This window comes from Centroberyx gerrardi, chromosome 7 (genome assembly GCF_048128805.1).
Source record: "Centroberyx gerrardi isolate f3 chromosome 7, fCenGer3.hap1.cur.20231027, whole genome shotgun sequence".
NCBI lineage: Eukaryota > Metazoa > Chordata > Actinopteri > Beryciformes > Berycidae > Centroberyx > Centroberyx gerrardi.
The window spans coordinates 9401015-9425978 of NC_136003.1; the positions used below are offsets into that span (position 1 = coordinate 9401015).

The 24964-nt window shown below is 43.5% G+C and overlaps 2 protein-coding genes across 5 annotated transcripts; both read right to left on the reverse strand.

Moving 5' to 3' along the window:
• Nucleotides 1-724: 724 nt before the first annotated feature.
• On the reverse strand, nucleotides 725-5242 carry ccdc97 (coiled-coil domain containing 97). Of its 2 annotated transcripts, XM_078284389.1 has the most exons (8): nucleotides 5195-5210; nucleotides 4788-5056; nucleotides 4464-4634; nucleotides 3175-3334; nucleotides 1988-2076; nucleotides 1618-1816; nucleotides 1289-1412; nucleotides 725-1027 (listed from the first exon to the last, which is right to left on the reverse strand). In XM_078284389.1, the coding sequence occupies exons 2-8, from the start codon at nucleotides 4950-4952 to the stop codon at nucleotides 850-852; spliced, it is 1086 nt and encodes a 361-aa protein (XP_078140515.1). In that variant the 5' UTR covers nucleotides 4953-5056; nucleotides 5195-5210; the 3' UTR covers nucleotides 725-849. The 2 variants fall into 2 exon arrangements, with proteins under 2 accessions (XP_078140515.1, XP_071764027.2); XM_071907926.2 differs by having other exon boundaries at nucleotides 4788-5242.
• Nucleotides 5243-15947: 10705 nt separating this feature from the next.
• Nucleotides 15948-24949, reverse strand: LOC139918477 (uncharacterized). 3 transcript variants are annotated; one of them, XM_078284815.1, is made up of 11 exons: nucleotides 24924-24949; nucleotides 21565-21801; nucleotides 21289-21375; nucleotides 20882-21015; nucleotides 19602-19655; nucleotides 19440-19488; nucleotides 19022-19282; nucleotides 18814-18920; nucleotides 18414-18462; nucleotides 16773-17234; nucleotides 15948-16656 (listed from the first exon to the last, which is right to left on the reverse strand). In XM_078284815.1, exons 2-11 carry the CDS (start codon nucleotides 21725-21727, stop codon nucleotides 16097-16099), a joined length of 1926 nt encoding a protein of 641 aa, XP_078140941.1. In that variant the 5' UTR covers nucleotides 21728-21801; nucleotides 24924-24949; the 3' UTR covers nucleotides 15948-16096. The 3 variants fall into 3 exon arrangements, with proteins under 3 accessions (XP_078140941.1, XP_078140943.1, XP_078140942.1); XM_078284817.1 differs by having other exon boundaries at nucleotides 21565-21820; nucleotides 24924-24942; XM_078284816.1 differs by lacking the exon at nucleotides 24924-24949 and having other exon boundaries at nucleotides 21565-21938.
• Between the last annotated feature and the right edge of the window lie 15 nt (nucleotides 24950-24964).

Genomic DNA, 24964 nt, shown 5'->3' on the forward strand with positions numbered 1-24964 from the left:
ACTCTTGATTTGTTCTGACTTGACTTGCTGTTCTACATTTAGACTTGACATTAATGACATGGACTTGACTTGGACTTCAAATCTACATTCAGACTTGGGACTTTACTTGAGACTTGTGCCTCAAGACTTGAGACCGGCTTGGGACTCAAGCAAAGTTTACTTAGTCACAGCTCAGGGAAAACCAGTCCCATTAGCCAAGGTTATTTTATGCTATAAGACTATGCTTCTATGTAGTGGTAAATAAAAAGGAAGGTAAACTCTGGCCTGCAGTTGATGATCATATAAGGCAAACAACCACCAGTGTAAACTAAATTGACTTTATTTTATGAAAAGCATTCATTTATGCTTTTTTTCCCCTTAAATGACCCTCTACTCATATAACTGACACCAGTTTGACACTTGCTATCACGTTTACTATGAATTAATGTCATATAGATTTCTAGAGGTGGAAAGTAAGTACATTTACTCAAGTACTTTACTTAAGTATAATTTTGAGGTAGTGGCACTTTACTTGAGTATTTCCATTTTGTGAGACTTTATACTTTTACTCCACTACATTTCAGAGGGAAATGTACTTTTTACTCCACTACATTTTCTTTTATTTCATTCTAAGCGTAGTTGTGTGATTTTTTACAACTGATAACGACCATGAAGCTGTTCAATTTCTGTGAGTTTCACTTGTAAAATAAGATTAATACACTTACAAATGACAAAGACCTACAAATAATGTTTATTACCAGATATTTTTTGCATATAAGCACAGGTAAAAAATAGAAAACATCTCCTGATTTTGTACACTTTGCATTTACAGTTCAATCACAGCAGTGTGTGTGTAAAACAAGTTCAGCACTATTCTGTCATCTTTTCCTCCTCTTCCTCATCTTTATTTTCCCTTTCCTCCTCCTCCTCCTCCTCTTCTTGGACATCTTCCACTTCATCTTCCTCGTCATCGTTATCAAAGTACTTTTCCTCTGCATCTCTGCTCACTATGTCCAAGTTGTCATAATCCGGGTTCCCATCCACCTCACTGCAATATATGAAGACACACACAACTTCAAAAGCAAAATTCAACAGTATATTTGTTCATGACAGTTATCAAAACGTTAGGTAAGATCAAATGGTGTACCTTGTACTTTGACCATTTTGTGTACAGGTGAAAGTAAAAAGAGAATTTCCCTATGAGGATCAGCAAAGAATCACATTACTCATTAGTATCCTGCTGATCCATAGGGCCCTCTGTGCTCAGACTGCTAAGTGTGAATGCCCAGTCAGTGGTGGTGTGGCTGACCTGTAGTTGAAATCCTTGTCTTTGCCATCCAGGAAGCGCTGGTGCATCTGACTGACGAACTCCTCCCTGAGCAGAGCCTTCTCCTCTGGGCTAGGCTCCCACCCCTCCTCCTTTACTCCCTCGTCTGCCATAGGAACACACGGAGAGAAACACATGCTTGATGACAGAATGGGGAGGGAGGGAGTGAGAGAAAGACAGACTTTGCCTCCTCACTTGACCGTGCAGGAACACATGCTGACTGTTGCTGAGTGAAGTGGAAGAAGGTGAGAGAGAAATATACAGATAGAGACATTTTGTCCTCTGGGCTGGGCTCCAATGTATTCTCTCACCATCCTCATCCTCGTCTTCCTCCTGCGCGCCCTCCTCTCTCTCCTGCTCCTCCTGCAGCCGGTTCTGGATGAGACGCTCCTGGTAGGAGTCGAGGAGGATGTGGGCAAGCCCCCCCGTGCCTCCCCCCGGGCCCTCTGCTCCTCCGTGTGCTCCTCCGTGTGCCCCTCCCTGCATGGCCTCCAAGGAGCGCTCCAGCAACTACAACGTCAATTTAAAAGGAATCAGAATTGAGTCATTCTGAAAAATAAAAACTAAACTACATCTACCCAACCCTGTGTAAAGACGAGCTAAAACTAAACTGGAAATTGTAATTGAAAATAAAATAAAAAAACAAATGGTAAACCCTGGTGCTGCATCATCGTCTCTCACCTCCTCATCGGTCAGGTACTGGCCGATATACTGCTCATACAGCAGGGGCTCCCTCACCCGCATCTGCTCCTCGCTGAAGTACTGACCCTCTGGGAGAGGAGGTCGGCCGGGACGGAGGGATGGCGGGATGGGCAGATAAAGAGAGAACACACTGTTTGTGAGGGGGTTTTAATGTGATGGGAAGCAAGAGATACTGCGGCAAGTTACTAGCCGCAGTCAGCTAGGGCTGGGTACCGTTAGGATTTTACCGATTCCGGTGCCATTTTCGATTTTTCTTACCGATCCAATTCTTTATCGATTCCCTTATTGATTCCTACTGCATACATTTTCAGGGTTAAGAGACTACATACAGCTTTAGTGGAGTTAAATTTGTTTTATTACTCAAGACAGACATTGTTGTGTAGACTTACTCCTGTCTCTGAATGACTTCTCAGACCAGCTAAGGCACATTTGGCATAATGCCTTATTGTAGAGAACAAAATACAAAGTTATTGGAGGTCCAAATCACAAATATTTGCCACTGACTGTGTTTACCACTTTACTGGGTCCTTCAAGCGCACTCTACCCGTAATTTCAATATTTCCAACAGCACTTGGAGGCAGCATCTGTTTGCTAGTGCTGTGCAGAATAAGTACGGCGAGTCTAGGAGATAATGAGGTAAATATTGGACTTTTGGGCCCACAGAGCAATCTGTGGGGCTTCAGAATACTTGGATCATGCTGCACGAGCTGTTTGGAGTAATTTTATGGTCTTTTTATTTGCTGTTTTTGGAACTCTGCCACGGAGCTGCTCAGCTGCACTATCCAACTCGCTGTGTGTTTTATATGGACTTACAAACTTCACCGGTGTTTCGACTGACATGAGGGTGAGTACGTATGTGACCAGCCAGCGTCAAAGTCCACCATTGTTTGCGATTGACAGCACACCGGAGGGTCAAATAGGTTATTCCGCAGCTACTGGAGAAGCATCCAGCTGTTCAAAATGCTTAATGATCAATAAGAGGTATCGTTAATGCGGTCGCTTAGCGATTCTGGTGAATTAGGCTGGGACTAAATTGGAACCGGTTCTCGATACCGAGCCCTAACATCGGTCCCTAGTGATGTAGTGCAGTGATAATGAGTGTTGACTGAGGAATCAGGCAGAGAATAACCAAGTACATGGGCATAGGTCTGGAGTCTCAAACCTACCCCTCTGCAGGGCCCTGAGGGCAGCGTAGCGCTGGTTTCGGACCCTGGTCCTTTCGGTGCATCCTGCAGTTCGCCTCTGTATCACTCTGCTGTAGTGCTGGGCCCGTGGGTCAGAGCTGAGGTGGGCGAACGCCGCCAGATGCTGGGGCTTCAGGTAGGCCTGGAAATGGGGGAGGGTAGATCATGTTTGATGCAATAACCTGTATTTTACACAGGAGCTACTTTGAGTAAGTGTGGTTATCTAGAAACTGGGAGCACCTGGGCCCAGTGCTCCCAGGCTTTAAGAACAGGCCACCCCAGTTCTCAGGGGGAACTCTCTCCCCCTTAGACATTCTTTTGGTTTTTGGTTGGCGTTTGTTATCCTTCTCCTAGGTTACACCATTCAACACCCACAACAGACACACTTTCACTTATGCATCTTTTACACAACTGACAGTACCGACTCCTCCACATTCCATAATGTGCTTTGCTGCTCTATTAAAAAATTTAACTGGCTTCTTCCTTCAACTGTGGTGCATCTCCCTCCTTTGTCACGGCTTTCAGAGCCGGGCTGTGACAGAAGTAGCAAGTTAATAATCTAGTTATTGTACTTATGGGTAATGCTACATTTCCAAGTGTTTTTCAAAGTCAGTATTTTCACTTGCTTTAGCTGCTTTTTTTTTTTAGGTAATTTTCCAAACAAATACTCACTCTGACTTCAGTTACATTTAACCCTTTACATGAGTAAATATTTCAGAAACGCTTTAGGTTATCATGGTCTGACAAATATCCTGTATTTCTTGGTTGTGGAGTGAATTGTGGTGCAATGTTCAGAAATATATATGAATACTAATCAAAATAACAAATATTTTTGACCTTCCACAAACAAATATTTTGGTACTTCTATCATGCTTCCAACACAATTCAATCACTATCATAAAACAAGAGGCACTTCAGCTGCCTTATGTTGTGCCATAATCAACGTAATATATTAAACATAACCATATGCTAATGAGGCAATTCATTAAGATAATAAACAAATATTTCTATTTAAACATACTTGTCCTCACATAACGCATAAGTATTAATATGAACTCTCTATCTTAAAGTATTAAAGAATTAAAGCAATTTCAAAAAAAGAACCGTTTTTCCTCATGCCATGGTAGCAGGACACAAAATTTATGGTTGTGCATGTCTCAATATGCCTACCACTGTTGTTTAGCTTTCAAAAGGGCATTTCAGCCACTGGTTGAAACATACACACATATGTATACACACATTTAACACACACACACACACCTGAGCCCTACCTGGTACCTCTCCAGGAACACCAGTGGCCTGCTCCTGTACTGCTGCAGTAGCTCCTCTGTGCGCTGATCTAGGCTCAGTTCAGCATCTCCTATCTGCTGGCTCTTCACTTGGGTCCGGCTCAGTGCCACTGCCTCCACCATAGCCCTCACACAGCTGGACACAACCTGGGGCTGGGTGCCATGGGTTTTGACACGACAACACAAAAAATGTAGGAAATAACAGGGGATGAAACGTGGCTGTTGTGCCAAAAAGCCCCAAACTCTGAAACAATACCTGTGAGTATACAAGTTGATAGACAGAAATCAACGTTTTGTTGTTCTCACCTGGTTGTCCTGCCGAGGCTCTTCGGTGTTTGTAGACCTGCTCAACTCGAATCCAAGTGCTGGTGTCCGCTGTTCCCTCGGTCGGCAGACAGGTGCTTTGTTCGTGTCACCACTCACACACAGACTCAGTTGCGGTTTAGGTGGAGGCTCGATCTCTCCCCACATGACTAACGGTTTAGCCACCAGTTAACCAACGTTAACGCTGCCTGGAAAGCTTGTTGAAAGAGGTTAGCTAATGATAGCCAACACTCCTTGTCAGTTCAGATGACCTAATGTAACGGTAATGTATATGTCGTCACAGATATGGGAAAGGGGTGGTGAATTTATTCAAAAAAATGTGCTGTGTTGTGGGCAGAATCACATGAAAATGCATTTAATAATAAAAAAACAAAACAATTAAATTTTACCTAGCTTTCACGTTTGGCAACCATATTGGTCCGTCACTATTATTGTTCCCCCGCATTCGCTGCTTCTTCTTTAGTTTTGAGGCGGTTGACATCTAACTGAAAGGTGTATTACCGCCACCTACTGGGCTGGAGTGTGGGTAGAGACTTGGATGATCTAGACTCTTGAACTCTTACTAGATTCTGTTTATTAAACCCCCCCCACACACACACACACACACACACATTGGGAATTCCTGAGGTCTGCAGAACCAAAAAAAAACAGGCATACAGAGGTTTATTGGTCTTAATGCAGAAAGAGAGAGAACAAGCCAGCCTTCAAACTATCAGCCCACAGGAAACTTTGGGGAAATGAGCAAACATTTGAAAGTGTACAACAGCCCCCCCTACATATAATATTTATATTATATATAAATGTCCTTTCTGCTGGCTTCACTTGGGTGTTGCTCAATGCTACTGCCTCCACCATAGCACTCACACAGCTGGACACAACCTGGGGCTGGGTGGCATGGGTTTTGACACGACAACACAAATGATAATGATAGGATAGAATGATAGGATGTTGTATACAAAGTATACAACATCCTATCTACTTCCTCCCTCCCTCCTGTAACTCCTCACTCCAAACTAGGCTTGTGCATGAGAGGGACAAACTTAATAAATTCCAAATCTTTTACGCAGCTCAATCTAGTTGTAACTACAACATTCACGACTGACTGACCTTACTTGTGCAGTTCGGACAATTGAACAGCAATTGAACAACAATTGAATGGACAATTGAATCGAACAACAAAACAACTGGCTTCCAGTATTCAATTTGGGTTATGGCTGTTTCACCTCATCTCTTCTGTGAATATATTTGTTTTCTCTCAGGGGGGGCAGGGCAGGCCGGACTAGACTGTCTGTGCGCGTGTGATTGACAGGCAGAGCGGAGGAGCTGTCCTGATTGGCCAGAGTCAGTCCAGGCGCCCTGAGATTTTGGAGTAGCTGATTACAGGGCCTGGGACAGCCACAGAGACCAGATTTATTCTCAGAGCATTTGATTTATTCATAGCTGTCGGGATGTAAAAGAATTTCAACAAATATTACCAAAATGGTTCTAAAATAAATTGCCTACTCCAGCATTAAAGCTGCACTAAGCGATTTTCCGACCACTAGAGGGTGACAGAAACCGGAACACATTTGTAAATAAAGCAGAGCAAAACTACTGGACTACAGAGGCCCTAAGGACAAGCTGTGCATAAAGGCTAATAGCTAAGCTACTGAGAAGTGTCGCCGGGTTACCAGTCTCGCTTTGCCAGATTTTTCTCCCGCTGAAGGTTACATGTCCCACAATGACAAGTCAAGAGGCAGGTAAGTTTACTAGTATAACAAGGTTACTCACTTGCTTCATCGTTTCCGCCATTACGAGAATTTTTTTCAGGAATGGGAGGGGGTGAGTGCCACTTTTAAACAGCGAGGGGGGGACAAGCTAGTTTTAAACAAGAGATTGACCTATTGCAAGCCGAGCCCTTGATGTCTCGCCTCCTCTTGGTTTTAGCACCCTAGTATAATACATGTTCTGTACTGCCCTCTGCATTGTAGTGATATTCTAAGTGGCACTTTCTACAATTTTAAGGGTTCCTCAGAGTGCGTGTAAACAAACATTTTGATATTCACTTCAATTCAACTTTATTGTCATTGTAAAGTACACCGGTACACAACAAAAGGCAGTTGTGCACTCCCAGGTGCAGGTGCTATTATGTATACCCAGAGTTACTTGCAGATGGTGTCAACAATGCGGCTGTTCCAGAAGGTCAAATGTAGCATTCGGCTGCATGCAGTGGTCGCTGTTATTGGACCACATGGTCCAAGACAGCGACTGCTGCAATCAGTTATGATGGATAACGTTGATAATAGATTGATTTAACATCAATTACGTTGATTTCCATTGTTAACATCAACGTTATTTCTATCACGAACCAGAGAAGGACCCAGATACAGACACTCAGACCAAGGTAGTATTAAAGTCCAATTACAGTCTTTATTCCACAACAGGCAAAACTCCAGTAGTACACAAAGCAGGCAGGTGGATAATAGCCTGGTAAGACCATTCTGATCACGTGACCTCACATTCTGTTTCGCTCCACAGATCAGTCTGGACTTCTAGCTGCCCACATCGATTTCAGTGGGTGGGAGTACTTGCCTTGACAGACAAACTCCTTCAGCCAATCAGTGAATCCAAATTCAAATCCACTCGGAAGAACGGCGAAAACGTCTTTTCTGCCGAGAAACTCCGCTAGTGCATACTCTTGTTCTTGTTTAATTGTTGTTATTGAGTCTATTTCTGCAATAACTGCACTTATGGCTGTGTTTACTCTACTAACGTTAACGTTACCGCTCGCTTCGGGAGACGGCATTATTGGGTTGAGTTACATTATGATGTGTTCAAGCTCTATTCAGTAAAAATGAGTATTAGGCGAAGGTAAATTATAATGTTATCATGATGTGTTCAAATGTAATCTTGTAAAATTTAGTTTTTGGCGAGAAACTTGAATAAATACAGTTGTTTGAAGGAGAAATTTGTTGATGTTTTCACAGCAATATAAAATAGATATTAGAGAGGGAATTATGCCCTGTTTAACTTCCTAACACTAGTTCTAAGTAGGGCTGTCAAAATTGGCCAAAAATGACGTTTGATTATTCCTTCTAAAAAAACACATAGGTTCGAACCAGTCGAATATCTATTTTTGCGCATTATGTCCACAAGAGGGCAAACCAATACAACGAGAGACATAACTACTTGTATAGGTGCACAAAAAGTGACTTTATTTCGCTAGCAAAGCTAATCATAATGTCATTTTCAAATTATATTTATAATTAAAAAGATTGTGATACAAATCAAGTTATAGTTGGGTCATCTCCAGCAATTCCATGACCGTGGAAAGCGGAGGTTCGTTTCTCAGTGGATTTGTCATCTGTGAAGGTTAAAAAAACAATTTAGCCCCCTTGCCCCTTGCGAAAATGTGGGCTAACTTTTTGAGAGCCCCAAATTCAAAATGGCTACCATCGGCCATGTTGGAAATTATCTTTTCAATGGTTTGGCCTACAATGCTGCACAGTACATGGTTTCTGGGACTTTTTTGGTAGAGGAATTCATAATTGATATCGTTTTGATGATTTGACCTATTTTTGACCTTCAAATCCAAGATAGCCACCGATTTTCAGCTCTGAAAGGTCAATTTTTCAAAGTCGTCGTAGAGCCTTCATATTAGGCTCTAATGAACGCTCTGCTCATGGTGAGTTGAGTTATAAACAGTAAAACAACAGGTAAGTACACAGAGGTCATCTCAGAGGTCAAAAAGGTCAACGTTTGTGGTTCATGAGAAACAAACCTTTGCTATATGGGTCATTCCTGTTATGCAGCAACATTTCTGTCCTCATGAAACACTTCCTCATATTTTCTCTAAAATGTGTCAAATATTTATTTATGGCTTAAATTATAGATTAAGGTCTTCTCTATCACATAAACAGAGAATAATGCACATTAAAAATACTTTTTTTTACTTTACTGATCTTTTTTCTGATACATGTGCTCGATTTTACCATGTCCCCAATGCAAAGTAATCAACTTCTACAAGAACTATAAGCCATAAAATTATAAAATACTCAAAATATTCTTTAATTATTTTATAGGCCATGTTAAACTCTCTCTGATTATATATATTAGGAAGAACTATAGTTATTTTTTACCATTTTCATCATTTACTGTGTGCCCCTGAAGTCATTTTCCACCCCGTTAGTTAGTAGTTTCTCGCCTTCCAAAAAAAAGACTACAATTCCATTGAAACCATTTTCAGGAAGTGAAAAAATGTAAACACATATTTGATACCTACTACTACCACACAACCTACAATGAACCTCCAAGCAAGTCAGTGGTGCATGACATCATGGTGAAACTAGTGGAGGCCATGCACAAGAAGAATATTCCATTCTCCTTTCTCGTTGGTGACTTGCCCACCTACAAGACGATCGTTCAGCTTAAGGCGGAGAATCCGGAAATGTTCAAGGACATCATCCCAATTCTTGGCGCTTTCCATCAGCAGATGTCCTACATCTATGCTATCTACAAGAGATTCAAGGGCTCTGGCATGGCAGACACTCTGGTTACAGCAGGGGTAGTAATGGAGGGGTCTGTTGACCAAGCACTACAGGCGGGGCGTGCGCTGCATCCTGCTCTGGAGAGAGGCTCTTATCCAGAAACGACTGACAAAGATTCTTGAGCATGAGGAACTATCCGAGGACATCAAGAAGAACCTCAACACTCTGCGCAATGCACTTACTGACACTCAGGAGGCTCTACAGGAAGCTCACAGTGATCTTGAGGATGATGGTGACATGAAGGAGCTAATCAACAGAGTTTATGAGAAACCTGGCACAGACATGGGGGACTTCTGGGTCTCATTCATGGAGATGTCCGACCCTCTTGTACAGAGTCTTGATGCATGTCATGCAAGAAATGGCTCAGAGTACCTATCATCAACATACAACATGTTGCCTGGACTGATGGCATATGACAACCATGACTATGGGAGGTGGTTGCCAGATTATTGGGCAATGCTCTCTTCGCTGTCAGATGAGCAAATGGCCTTCTTCAACGATCACTTCACCCAGTCGTTGACAGGGCTACCCTACTCCTGCCAGCCGCTGGACCTTTGGATAGAAACAACTATGAATCTGAACTCAAAGCTACAGCAAGGATGGCTTCAGCTTCTACAGAATGAGAAGCAACTGTTCTCAACAACAAGGAATGCAAACAACGTCGCAAGGGTGAAGGCTTCTTTGAAGCGGAACCTCAAGTGCCAGCGTCGCCATAGGAAGCATGCTGAATGCCAGCCAGCGAGGATGAAGAAGGATGAGCAGGCAGTTCAGGACCTGCAGGCATGCATGAAGGATTTTGACACTGAGCCCTTTGACATCTCCTCACCTAAACTGAGGTCACTACAGTCTGGCCTGGTCGCCTCACCAGAGTTAGTGCATGACCTCAAGACTGCACTTCCACATGGCCAAGTTCCAACCCTGCAAGAGCGAGTGTTCACCAAGATCAAGCCTCTCACTGCAACCATCCACAGGAACAAGAAGCGGAATTTCGCTAGCGAAAGGATCTGTGCACCATCTGGTGCACCTATGAAGGTGGCCCAGATGGAGAGATCGGGGCTGGCGGCCCTGGTGGACCTTGCGGAGGGATCAGGTATGATCCAACTTGAGTCAGCCCTTGAGGGGAGAGTGACTGAGGAGTGCCTTTCACTCTACAATGTAGATGGGTCAATGCGCAAGACTGTTAAGAGCAAGTTGTTAGAGCTCTTCAACCTAGACCCAGTTATTGAGGAACCACGAGACCACATCAGCCTTGTGGACATGGGGCTGATCTGGCGGCTAGCCACCCCCACACCTGAGGACCGCGAGGCTAGGAAGTGGGACAGCTCAGAGTACCGCTGGAGTGACTACCTTGATAAAATCTGCGCTATCATCTTCTCACGCCACGCTAATGCATGCCTCATCATCCTCGTCAACGACAAGTATGACCTTCCCTTCAGCATCAAGGATGATGAGCACGATTGTCGGGCAGCAAAACATCCACACATCCCAAATGTTTTCCCCAAGCCCGAAGACAAGTTCCCAGGAGCTGCTGAGTTCAACGAACTCATGGTCAACTCAGGAAGCAAGGTCAGACTGCAGAAGCTCGTGAAGGAACAGTTGAAAACACAAGTTGGTTGGGTGCGGGGTGACGTCATATACTGCAAGGGAGAAACGTCAACCAACCTGGGCACTGGCATGGCAAGCGGGGACTATGTCTTTAAGCATCCAGAGGCTGATACAATGCTGCTTTCTGCCTATGCTAAGCTGAGGACCAGGAACTACACTGGAACAGTTGTACTAGACTGTGAGGACACAGACGTGTTTGTCCAAGCAGTTTATGTCTCGCAACAACTCCGAGGTGATCTGCTGATTAAACGCAAGCATGCGTTCATCAACTGCCATGCCATGCTCTCAGAAGAGGCTGCAGACATCATCATACCTCTCCATGTGATCACTGGCAGTGACCACACCTCAAGGTTCTATAGGCACGGGAAGAAGAAGGTGTTGGAGAAGGTGATAACTGATCCTGAGGCAAGAGAGCTCCTGGGATGAGTGGGTGAGAATCTGGAGTTAGAAGACGGAGTCAGAGCTGATATGCAGGCATTTGTCCTCTCCATCATCTATGGTGAGAGTGCAGATGTTACCTGCGGGCAGGCCAGAGCTTCCAAGTGGCACAAACTGAAGAAGAAGTGTACAATCCGTCTGCCACCTGATGACGACTCGTTGGAACTTCATGTGGAAAGGACAAACTATATTGCGTATTGCCAGCTCCATTATAATCTGCTCGAGCATCCCTCTCCCATTGGTCATGGCTGGGAACTTGTGAATGGGAAGTGCCGACCAGTGCGTCACACCCTTCCCCCTTTGCCTCAGCAGCTCACACTTCATGACTGTTCAGATGAGAGTAGTAGCGATGATGAGAGGAGTGAGTGTCCTAATCATTGTAAAGTTGCAAATTCAGTTTAAATACCTTGTTAAATTCCTTGTTAAATACTTTGTTAAATACCTTGTACTGTCATAAAGTGGATATTGATGTACAAGTGTATGCCAATGTATTCCAATAAACACCTTTATCATTCAATTCAATTAAAAAAGAAAAAAAAAGAAAAAAGAAATTACTGACCAGAGAGAAATTAGTGACTATAGAGAGCGAAGGTTCGTTTCTCATGAACCACAAACGTTGACCTTTTTGACCTCTGAGATGACCTCTGTGTACTTACATGTTGTTTTACTGTTTATAACTCAACTCAGCATGAGCAGAGCTTTCATTAGAGCCTAATATGAAGGCTCTACGACGACTTATGGAGCTGAAAATCGGTGGCCATCTTGGATTTGAGGGTCAAAAATAAGTCAAATCATCAAAACGACATAAATTATGAATTCCTCAACCCAAAAAGTCCCAGAAACCATGTACTGTGCAGCATTGTAGGCCAAACCATTGAAAAGATAATTTTCAACATGGCCGATGGTAGCTATTTTGAATTTGGGGCTCTCAAAAAGTTAGCCCGCATTTTCGCGAGGGGCATGGGGGCTAAATTTGTTTTTTAACCTTCATAGATGACAAATCCACTGAGAAACGAACCTCCACTTTCCACGGTCATGGAATTGCTGGAGATGACCCAACTATTACCTATTTTGTAACGTCAGACATGTTCAGTACCGCTGTCAAGATTCACTCTCCTGTTTTTTTCTCGGTGTGCGTTCTCATGTGCATTCTCTGAGACCAATACAAGTAGCGTCATACAGAGCGATGGCGATGGATCCATGGGAAGTGTAGTCATAATATGAGGAAATGCACCTGTAGAGGCCATTAAAAAACCCAAGTCTCTATAGTTCAGCACCTTTAAAGTGTGGGTGAAATTTTGCTTTAACTCCATGATCAACAGTCCACCTTTTAAGTTACAAGCTTAAAGCCTGGTGGTTTGTGTGGTAATTTTCCAAGGCACACTCTAAAACAAGATGTATGTTGTCAGTCTGGTTCACAGATGGCGGCTGCCATGGGCGAACAACTCAAGAGGTACCTGCATGCTGAAAGAACCTCCAAGCTGAGCAAACCCCTCCGTACTTCTACTCCTGCTCTAGATGGGTCAGATTCGGATGACACCTCTTGCGATTTGTTTGAGCCTGTAGAAGTGGCAGGAATGCGGAGACGGACAACTTCTCTCGTTGACTACACCAACTCGTGTGTCATTTATTTTTAACCCACAGAGCAAGACAATTTACCTCGCGCTCAAAAATACAACATTACGTCGAGCTGACGTCAGACTCAGAAAACCAGACTTTCTTAAAGGGACCGTGTCTCCTTAACCCTGAGAAGCACACAATATAACTGCGTATGTTAAACATACTCAAACCACAGATTATGGTGAATAATGTCTATAGAGTCCGCCACATACGTCCCCCCAGAATTCACCATAACAGAGAAAGTCAACGTGGAGGGGGACGGATGACCCGGCCACAACGGCTCTGCAGAACGGGAGCGGGGGCCGGGGCGCCCGCAAGAGGAGCCTTGGGGACCCTGCGGCGGCCTGGGGGCAGGGTGGGGGGTGGAGGCAGGGCAGGGGGGCGCCCCCGCTGCAGGGTAGGGTAGGGCCAGGCCAACGGGTTGGTCCAAGTCCAGGTGAGCTGGTTTGAGGCAGTCCACAGAAACGTACTCCGGCTTGCCGCCGACGTCCACCACGAAGTGCTTGTCCCCGGTGAGACCGTGGGAGGCCGTGATGCGAAGTGGGGACCGGTGCGAAAACACTGGCGTTGTCCCGGAGCATGGCCCGTTGGCGGGCTGTGGACCAGGGAGCCGTGGTGTTAGGGACGAAATCCCCTGGGACCCGCAGCGGCTGGCCGTAAACCAGTTCGGCAGATGAGGACTGGAGGTCCTCTTTAGGGGCGGTCCTGAGGCCCAGCATGACCCACGGGAGCCTGTCGGCCCAGCTGCTGTCCTTGAGGCTGGCCCGAAGAGCGGCCTTCATGGAGCGATGAAACCGCTCGCACAAGCCATTGGCCTATGGGTGGTACGCGGTGGTGCGGTGGAGCTTCACCCCCAGGCCCTCTGCGACTGCATTCCAGAGTTCGGACATAAACTGTGGGCCTCGGTCAGAGGAGAGGTCAGATGGGGTGCCAAACCGGGCGACCCAGGACCCAATGAACGCCCGGGCCACCTCGGTGGACGGCGTCGGCGACAGTGGGACGGCTTCCGGCCATCGAGTGGTCCTGTCCACCATGGTGAGGAGGTAAGTGAAACCGTGGGAGGGGTGAAGCCCACGGGCTGTTGGAGCGGCGAATGATGCCGAGGCGCTCCATAGGCTCGAACTCCGTCCTGGCGATGGCGAGCTTGGCCGGGTCGAGGCGCTGGGCCCGGGCGTAGACCGGGGGGCCGGTGGTGGCGATGTGGTGTTCCACCCTGTGCTTGGCGATGGATGACAAGAAGGTGGGCTGCGTGAGGTCCGGGAACTCGGCGAGAAGACGGAGAAACTCGTCCGCGGCGGAGAGCATGCTAGACAGTCTGATGGAGTCTGCTCCACTGAGTGTACACGCGTATGAACTGAAGGTGACAGCGTCGATCAAGCGGCAGTGTTTGACATCCACCAGCAGTCCATAGGTGCATAGGAAATCCGCGACGAGGAGGGAGACGGACACTTTCGCTGTGACAAAGTCCCAGCCAAACCGCTGTCTGCCGAAACACAGCGCCACATACCTCGTGCCGTAGGTGCGGATGAGGCTGCCGTTAGCGGCTACCATGGGGGGGCCATGTCCGCCGTCCAGGATGTCCACTCCCGATGCGGGCAGGACACTCCTCTGCGCGCCCGTGTCGCACAGGAAATGCCGTCCGGAGATGGTGTCCTGGATGAACAGCAGCCTGCCTGCTCGGCCGACGCTCAGGGCCACTACTGAGCGCCGGCCGGCGTTTCCCGCCACGCGAAGCTGCATGGCGATCGGCACCGCTTTTCACGATTTTCACGAGAGCGAGACCACATCCCGCTCCGCCTGCCAATCCACCTGCTTTTCTGCATCTCCCCGCACACCTCTCATTGAAAATGAATGCAGGTGACTGACGCATCTTGTGTAAAATGCCATTAACGCTAAACAACAATGTCTTCAGTAATAAAACGTTAACTCCACTAAAGCTGTGTTTAGTCTTTTACCCCTGAAAATGTATACAATAGGAATCAATAAGTTAAAAAAGTTACTTAAAGACATCAGGGATTGCTGCACAGCGCCCCCATCGCCACTCCAGCTTTGTGTTACTGTGAAAGCCGCATCTCAATGTATTGGGGTGTGGCTTTCACAGTAACTAACAAACCCTGACAACACAGTCGTCACACAAGTTTAGCTGCTTAATGAAAATACCAGCCACACTATACTACAGAGTTGTAGTTAAGTCACCATACTTCGAGTCCGAGTCAAGTCTCAAGTTACCGGTGCTCAAGTACAAGTCTGAGTCATTTGTGTTAGAGTCCGAGTCACAAGGGCAAGTGAAAAAAAAACCCACATCTGAAAATTCTCCGGATTTATCAATAATGAAGACATATCCAAAAAAGAAAAAAGAATTAATTTATTTTTATTCTAAATAAATCATCCTTCCAGAACCCACAAGGTGACACACAACTATGGAGAACATAGTAAACGTAAACAAATAAACTTGACTGCTTTGATATGCGAGTCAAGTCATGCGAAGAAAGGGAGAAAGTGGAGAAAATGGACAATAAAAAGTTAATCCCTGATGTGAATTTCACATCAGGGATTAACTTTTTATTGTCTTCTCCAGTACAGTGAGATGGAAGCACTGTCTCTCCAAGGACAACTGTAACAAAGATGAGGCTTTATGTTTTGTGTTTACCATGTTTTTCTGTAGTGCATTGCTGCACTTCAGAAAAAGAAGATGAGACAATAGTCTCAAACAGACTATGGCCACATAGTCGAGCAGTGAGCAAGCCCTGCTCACTACTTGACTATGTGGCCATAGTCTGTCTGTAAAACTATTACAAATTAGAAAAATGTTCCCTGATTGCACATACAAATAATGCAATTTATATACTGACATACTGCTTTTTAGAACTCTAAATTGCATATGACAGGCACAAGAAAGGACAACCACTTCTACTATCTAAAAAGCTCCTCTAAAAATAAATGACAAAAAAAGTATTACACACAAAAGTTTATAGGTTATTGCAAGCACAACAATATTGGCAAACGGATTTTGGCATTGCTTTGTCATTACACCCACCCACACAAACACACACGCATACGCACACGCCTTATAGGTCTGTGTGATTGACTGATTGGTCGATTTCATTTAGGACCCTGCCACCCCATGTTCCTTTTATCACTTATTTTCTGCAGCAGCTCAATAACTGTGTTCTGACTGGAGCAGAGCTGCTCCAAAGCTGTGGTGATCTTGTGCTGCGAGTCAGAGATCTTTTGCAGGCTGTTAACCATGATGATCTCCCTCCTCTCACGCCTCCTGTCTTGGGCCTTGTCTCTGCCACCACAGTACTGGCTACCAGAGAACCTCAGGTTTCTCTTTCTGCTGAAACTATGGGTCTTCTTTTTGGGGTTGTGAGGGACTTGAGCAGAGCAGTGGGATGCAGACAGGTTTGGGATTGAGGAAGGAAGGCAGGGACTTTGTGATTTGGGCAGCAGAGTATTTGTTGGTAGATCATCATTGGTGTTTCCAGTAGTAACGGCTTGACCGTTGCCTTCAGATTCTGACTTAACACAACTTCTCTGTCCTCTCTCCATTTCAGTCCCCACCTCTTTTCTCTCCCCTTGTCTCTCCTGCTCTCCACTCTGCTCTTTTTCCAGCTCTCCATCTTCTGTCTCTTCCTGGTTTTCTGTGATCTCTTCATGCTCTGTGGGTAGAAGAAGACATGATGAAATAAAAAAAGATATTAAAATCAATCCTTGAAGTATATTCATAAATGAACACATTCAGGGAAAACACAAAAAAAATGTATTTGATGCAAACCTATGATCGTGTTGACACGCAATACATTTGTGTCTTTTGCACTGACTGACAGGAGAGGGCAGGGGCTGAGGTTGGGAGTCTGATTGCTGGTTGATGCAGCATCTCCGGCTGCATTGTGGATGTTGGGTTTGACATCTGGGGGTGAGGTTTGAGATGCAACAGCAGGCATGGACAGAGGTGTTGCAGAAATCACTGTTTCAGTGTTGACTTCTTTCTCTCCTTGCTGACTTCCCTCCTTTCCTCCGACTATCTCCATCTCCTCCTCTCTATTTTCTTCAACACCTCTACTGGAGACAAAGATGGGTGTACCTGACATCTGGTTGGCATCAGCGTCTATGGGTGCTGTGATAGAGGCGTCATCTTTTGCTAAACCATTCTCTTCCTCTCCCCTCTCTTCTTCACGATGCTGGATGGTCTCCATTCCATTGTCTCCATCCTCATCCAATGGCATACACCTACTCTCTATTCAAAAATAAAACTTAAGTATTACATCAAATCAGAGCAGAATCACTTTAATTACAAAATAAAATAATATACAGGAATTTTTTTTGATGATTTTGGTCTGTCAACATGTTGACAGACCAAATCCAGTCGGAAGAACGGCGAAAACGTCTTTTCCGCCGAGAAACTCCGCTAGTGCATACTCTTGTTCTTGTTTAATTGTTGTTATTGAGTCTATTTCTGCAATAACTGCACTTATGGCTGTGTTTACTCTACAAACGTTAACGTTACCGCTCGTTGCTTCGGGAGACGCCATTACTGTTTTGCCAGCGGCGGCCTGTATTTCACGTCATCAACTACAACGCAGTCCCTGATTGGCCCGGTTACATTGTAATTTCAGGAAATGGATGTGGGCGGCTAGAAGTCCAGACTGATCCGTGGAGTGAAACAGAATGTGAGGTCACGTGATCAGGATGGTCTTACCAGGCTAGGCGACACTATGCTAAAACCATTATATACTCTATGAACAATCTGTGAAAATTCTTAATAGAAAACCAAGGAGCTACCATCGCTGTATTATCATTCAAAAGTAGAAATTATTTACCTTTGACAGTTTTCTGTTTTTTGCAGATTCATGCTAACAAAACATTTTGGCTAACAGGCTACTGTTATACTGAAAGACAGCTAACCTACTACAGCTTAGCAATATAGCAGAGTGGATCTATTCTTATTGACAATACACTGGATTAATAAGGTGGTTATCCTGATTATTCCAGGACTTTAGTAACTTCAACTACAACAACAGTTGATGCTGCACAGCTAACTAGCACTGTGGGACTGGACAGCATCTGTACTTGTCTGTGCATTTGTTTCATACAAACAAGTACAGTGAGGCAGTCCTCTATCTGTTTTGGTTGAGGCTCCTCCTTTGTGCCACAAGTCAGTCCTGCACATTTTGTGCCAAATCGCAAGTAGAATAAACACATAGAAAACAACAAAAACAATAAACCACTTTTCACTGCTACTGTCTCATTTTTCTGCAGCCATACTATGCTATCAAAATTAATTTGAGAATGATATATTGAGGTAAATATTCTACACATAGGGGCTTTAATTACACAGTCGATACACTAATAAGTTAATTTTGCTTAATAATCAGAAGAGCAATAACATTTGCAATAAGCAATAACATTTACAAACCTACTACTGGATGTTCCGTACAGTTGGATGGAAAAAGATTTCTCTTGGCCTAAGAACAGAATACATTTGGTTTTAAACAGAGTAATGTGAATATAGTCAGTCAGAACAGTATTCAGTAGTAGTAAAAGCATCATCATCATCAACAGTGCGCAGTATGAAGTGTGTCACTATCTCTCTTTTGAGTGCAATGCCTTTGTCAACAAAATGAATACACTTACAGATTAGATTCTCTATTCTACAGATGAGAAATGACGGACAACAAAATGAATATACAGATTTTGGAATAGAACTCTACAAATAATTATCTTGGGAGATAAAACGTCTCAAGTGTGCTAAGAAGACAGAAGCACACAAGGGAGGAAACAACTCAACAGATGTATAACTGCCTTCATCGCCTTACCACGGGGAATCTCTTGACAGGTATTTCTAAGCAGCTCCTCTCCTTAGCCCCACTCTTCTCCCCCATCTCCTCGTAACCCGAGAGGATGAACCAATTGCCCTTCTCTCCTGCAAGAAGAAGAGAGGAGTGTCAAAGAACCCCAATTCTAGAAGAAAAACGACTGTTGTTACAGAAGTTACAGATAGACGCGCCTGATAAAAGGAGTCACCTTCAAAAACTCTGTTGTCATCGTCACCGTCGGCTGCAGCAGGTGTATCCTCATCTTCCGTTGCCATTTTATCTTCCTCTTCGCTCTGCCTGTCCCTTCCTGAGTCTTCATCCTCCCCTCCATTTTCATCACCTCCCACTTCTTCCTCTTCCTCCTCTGTTAACGTTACCAACTCTTCTGCTGCACTTCCACCGCCTGGATGCCAGTCTTCATCTTTCTCATCATCTTCCTCCACCTCTTCCTCGGACTCTGCTTTTGACTCTTTGACAGGGATACAATGATATGTAAACAGTGAGCAATGATAAATGTTCCTATTGACAGAATATGTCATTCCAAACATCTCTACCTGTCTCTGTCTATTTGTCGGTTTTGTAAATACTGCAGTTATAACAAGCAAGGCACAAAATATGATACAAACCTTCAGAGGAGCTCTCTGATTCACTATTTGGTGATGGAGTTTTCTTTTGCTGGGAATACAAAAAAAAAAAAAAAATCATAAGACAAGACTCATCACTGACATCAAATTGGCTTGACTTTGTTTTTTAAAATGAGTATCACAATGTAGTCTGAAGTTTGTTACCTTTTTGCTTGCAGCTTTTCTCTTTTTAAACCCAGGAGTCCCCAAACAACCCTGCTGTAGACAGATGGTGGTGATGTGAAAGGAAGATAGCAATATTAATGAATTTTTTTTTTATTTTTATTTTTTTACATTTTTTTCAAAGGGTGGATATCTTATTTTGGAATGAAACTCTTCATAGACGGTGCAAAATTACAGAAGAAATGGGATGCGAGCCCGATGCAAACCCATGATGTTGCAAATTTAGCTCACTGAGAGAGGAGCATTAGTTCGTTTACACAGAAATTTGATTTTTGATTTCCTTGTACAGTCTCTTCAAATATTATGATAAATAACAAATGAAAATGATGTCTTTAGCATTAATGCCTTAGACGTGGCAGAGATTACTTTGAGCTTTTCATAATTTACAGAAATGGGGAGAAAATGCTGTAAACCGTAGGTTTACACAACGATAACTTTTTCATTAAAGGAATAGTTCGGTATTTTGAACCCTGGGCCCAAATAAAAAATTGTAAAAAACCAAGCTTTCTGTCAGCAGTTATTTTTGGATTCTTCTGGCTCTCGTGGAGCTTACACCGGTTTAGAAGGTAGTGCGTCTTTGAGAAAAAATAGTTCCTATCCAAATAGAACACAACTATTGACAGAAAGCTTGGTTCTTTACAATTTTTTCAAGATAACATCCTGACACCGGTATGATTATACTGTGAGCGTCGTGTTTTTCCTATTCGCCCATAACAGCAGACCATGACTTTTACTCTCCAGATATATGAGATATAAGAATAGGCTACACAGTTTTATTAGGACTATAGCCCACATATGTTTATTTTTCATCCAAACTAATTTGTATAAATGTTTGTGAAAATATGATATATTAATTGGGTAATCATTTGATATACTGTTAGGAGCAGCAGATTATAGTTTTACCACATTAAAAACACATTACTTCTGGGTCAGAATTAGGAAAATGCATTTGTCTACGTACAAATCGTGTTTTACGAATGGGGATACAAACGTCAAAAAGTCTGAATGTAAAAAAAATTAACTCTAAACTCGTAAATTAAGGATTTCATTTGTAAAACATGGGTTACAATCCTATTTATAGATTTACAGAACTGACTTTGGGTTTTCAAATTAGTGTATTACTTAGTTTATTGAACCATTTCAAAATCTTGGGTTTACATACTCTTTGTTTTGGGGGAAACAGAGCTCCATAGGTGCCTATGCATCCTCCCTGAACACAGCTAAGCGTGTTATGTTGTGTACAAAAGAGAAAAGATTCTCACCTCAAGCCAAAACTGCAGAGGCTTATTCTCAAAGAAGATAGTAGCTTTCCATTTCTTACTGCTGCCTCTCCCCGCAAACTCCTCAAAGGCAGGGGGAGCAAACCAGCAGCCCTCTGATTCTATACAAGCCTCACCTAAACAAGAGCGCAGCCCCAGACAGAGCATCGCAAAGAAGAAGAGAAAACGGGAAAGGAGGAAAGAAAAGCAGGAAAAGAAAATATTAATAAGTATAATAAGTATTTAGTTTGTGAATTGTTCGATAACTTAACCATGAATATAGCACAAAAAGGGTCAAATAACTTATCGGGCAACAGACATTTTATCTTAGACACTTGGAGCACGATCACTTTTTTCACTCGAATGTATAGAAACATTGAGAGAAGTTTAGAAATGTAGTTCCCACTTACCGCTGGCCAGCTTTTCTACATCCAGCAAGCCCTTTTTGCTCCCACAGGTGACAGGCAGCAGGTCAGAGCGGCCCAACAGGCTTCTCTCTAGATGTTGCATAAATTGACATAAATGCCAAGTTGAGTTTATAGGAGTTGCTCACAACTGACGTGTATTTCATAACTAGGATGTTTGTAACTCTATAAGCCTATGAACCTATTTGTCTCACACAACTGAAGAAGTATTTGATAAATTGATGCTAAATACGCTTTTATGTCACTGACAGTGAGACTCACTCTTGTCTGGTGTCGTCTGGATGTGGGTGTCCTGGGTGGATGGGCCTGGCTGCTCACTGCACTCCTCTTCCTCTTCCTCTTCCTCCTCCTCCTCATCGTCATCATCACTACCATCATCTTCGTTATATTGCACTCTCTTTCTTTTCCTTTGGTTTAATCTCATCTTCTTCAAGCTCCTCAATGGGTCTCAGTCTCTTTTCTTTTCCTCTCCCCCTCTTCTTCAGACTTCTAATTTTCCTGTCAAACATTCAGCCGTCTTTCAAAAAGGGGATGGTTGAATTCAGATTGGCATTACTTCTACATAGCCTAGCTTTGTTACATTCAAAGCGTGTTCTACTTGTAGCAAAGGTTTAGTTTTAACATTGGCAGGGACGTTTTTTTCTGAACATTGTTTGTCGTGCTACCAATGTGCATGATAACACACAGCAAGTTTCTTCAAAACTGTTGTAGTAGTCACCTTTATAGTACAACCACTGGTTGACAAAATCAAATCATGTTTGGGCAATGGCCACACGCTACAGTTACACCTTGCTAACTTGGAGTCTTATTGTTTTCCTGGTGTGATGGTAAGACTGTTAACTAACACACTCCAAGTGCGGGCGGTCACTAAGGGTAAGTAACAAATAGTAAGTTAATGTGGGACACGTTATGCTAAGAGGTAGCCTGGATATACTGTCTATGTAAGTTAAAAAAAAAAAAAAAAAAAGAAAGAAACATTTCTCTTCTGCCTCTCGGCCTGTAAACATCTCTGCAGCCCACGGTAACTGTTTGTAACTACAAAGTTACAGACTAGGCTTTGCTAGGTTTGCTATAAGAAAGAAAGAAAAGATGAGATGAGAAAACAATGAGAGCACAGTGCTGTTTGTAATTCCAGAAGGACACTAATTGCAGCATAGCACATCTGTAACTATGGACACTGCTTTTGTACGACCACATGACATTTTTTTTGCGAGCTCTGTGTCTTGAAAAGTGACAGGGGCTAGCTTGCTACCACAGAGGGCTGACCTGTATGAATGGGAGTGCTGCACAGACACTTGTTATTTCTGCTGCGGTGTTCTTGTCTCTCTGGGAATCATCATCATTTCGTTTCAGAACAAATAAATCCATAGATCTGTCATCTCTTTTTGGGACACATTGTTCTTGTGAAGATCACTTGTACTGTACTCTATGTATTCGCCTCTGCGCGAAATTGAAAAAGAACTCTTGCAAAGAATGCAAAAAACTCTGCCAATCGCATTCCACTGGACTTAGATGTTGTTTTCCATTCAGTGGGAAAGCTACAGCTTCTTTTCTTTTTAGCAGTGCCCATTATTGCCTCAAATTCGATTGCTGGTCAGCGGCTGCTGGCTGTAGCCAATGGCAGCCTCGTGCTCTCCAGCCTAAGCCAATCAAATGAGTGGCTTATTTTTTGATAGGCGGAACCAGAATGAGTTACAGAATTAACCAAGGAGGTTCTATATTAACTGGAGGATGAACGGGAAAATGACCGCCCATTCATTTGAATGTAAGCTGCTCACCCAGCCCAGCGCATACGGCAAAAAAGTTTTTTTCTTCCTGGTTTACTTCCGTGATGTGTCATTTGCTTGCAACTCTAATTTCCACGTCACTATTCCATTGTGAGAAGTTGTCTTAAGTTTGTATTAAAGATAAAGATGTCATCACTTTTGTTATTACTAGGCAGGTTTCCCCAAGCATATCTGCTCATTCAATCTTATAATGTTTACATTTCTCCCAAGCTTGACTGAAGCCGCACAGCATAGACCAACTTCATGAGTATGCATGTTGTGCTGCCTGATGTTCACACAGTCCTACCTGCAGCTGTCTGCTGGATACAGCCTGCAGGACCAATAGACTAAAGTACACAAGATCAAACCCATGTCATGCTTGATGAATTTGACTTTACATTCTGACATTTAAATGCAGCTTCAGTTCCTTGCTATTTTTATTTGAGTTACTTAGAAGAGCCAGGTAATGAAAATCATGAGTTGGCCCTGTATCCTTGGCCCTGTAGCATTTACAGCACTTTGCTGTCATCATACAGTCAGAGTTCACTTCCCTACACAGCAGCCACACACTTTGTTTAGAAACACAGTGCAACTCTGACTGGCAGCTAGACTCACAGTCACTACCATGCAAGCAGGTTAACCATACAGCACCATACAATACTGTCATGAAACTGAATTAGAAATCGCGTACAGGGCAAGTTATTTAAAATCGTTTATTTAAAAAAATTAAAAGAACATAAAGTTAATTCACAACGAAATACAAAAGTGATGAATAGCATGACTAGTTGGGTTCGCCAGACAGAGCTGTGGAATACATGTGAAGTAGGCTAAAAACAAGGCTAATATAGTTAGCTTGCTGTCTACATCTCCGTGACATGAACAAGCACAGAAAACACACCTAATCCCAAACCTCCGTTTTCGGTGATCAGTTCTTATCTGTACATATTAAATACCGGTGGGCTACTCATGTAAAATACTTCATATTTTAATAAAAGCGAAGCCGGACTGTACGAACACAGCTGACGGAAGCAGGAGGCTCGTTCCCGATGCAGAGCTCAGAGGCACGTGCTTTGCTCGTACCCTGAGGTGACGTCACACACAAAAAACAGTGTTTATACGGCTCTGAGTGTTTTTTTTTTTTTTTAATCGGCCTTCATGGTTAAAAAATACACAATTCAAAGAGTGTTTTAAGGTCTTGTGTGGTGTTGTAGGTATCTTCTGAACAGTTTTAGAGGACTGTCTTTTACAATGGCCGTCTATGGGAAAAAAGCTTTTTGGGCCGCAGGTGAATTTTAGGCTGCAGTACCACCGTTGGCCACCATGTCAAATTGGAAGCAAGGCTGAGACCTGACGCCTGGGGGCTGGAATTAACCCTTTGTGGAGTTGATAGAAAAATACAGACTTTTAAGACAAAAGCCGTCTGACATTGCTAAAAAAAAATATTGGTAGGGACAATTTTACCCAAACCTACGCCATAGTTTGCTCAAAAGTCTTACCAACATGACAAACTTTGGTCGACAATGAAATGTATTGCATTTACCTGAGTAATGTTTATGTGGCTTCATGAAGGAAATGCTGTTTCAGTATGTTTTGAAGCTTTCTTGGTTATCCACAGGTGATTCTGTGTGCTGAGACAATAGTGTTATGTTACTGGCTGCAGCCTACAGCAAACAGCTCAGTAAACCCAGAATCCCTGTACAGCTGTAACTAACTGTATACCGTGTCCACGTATGACTCTCCTTTACTTGTACAAAGCTGTAGTAGCGTACAAGTAACCACAAAATATACGTTATATAATTTTTATTCACAAACTACGGAAACAACAATAGTTTAGGTCAGGAAGCGGCGCCTTACCTCGTCAGCTCATCCTAACTCAACAGAAGAAATGAAACTGA

Bases quoted from the DNA above. Each gene is read 5' to 3' on its own strand.
- LOC139918477 (XM_078284815.1), bottom strand. From the start codon at position 21,727: ATGAGATTAAACCAAAGGAAAAGAAAGAGAGTGCAATATAACGAAGAT. The intron at 19,489-19,601 runs GTAACAAACTTC...TTGTATTCCCAG, and splicing joins GAAAAGCTGCAAGCAAAAAG to CAAAAGAAAACTCCATCACC. The intron at 18,463-18,813 runs GTAAGGCGATGA...TTCTGTTCTTAG, and splicing joins CTGTCAAGAGATTCCCCGTG to GCCAAGAGAAATCTTTTTCC.
- ccdc97 (XM_071907926.2), bottom strand. From the start codon at position 4,952: ATGTGGGGAGAGATCGAGCCTCCACCTAAACCGCAACTGAGTCTGTGT. The intron at 2,077-3,174 runs GTAGGTTTGAGA...CTCCTCTCCCAG, and splicing joins CCTCAGGGCCCTGCAGAGGG to AGGGTCAGTACTTCAGCGAG. The intron at 1,028-1,288 runs GTCAGCCACACC...CATATATTGCAG, and splicing joins GACAAGGATTTCAACTACAG to TGAGGTGGATGGGAACCCGG.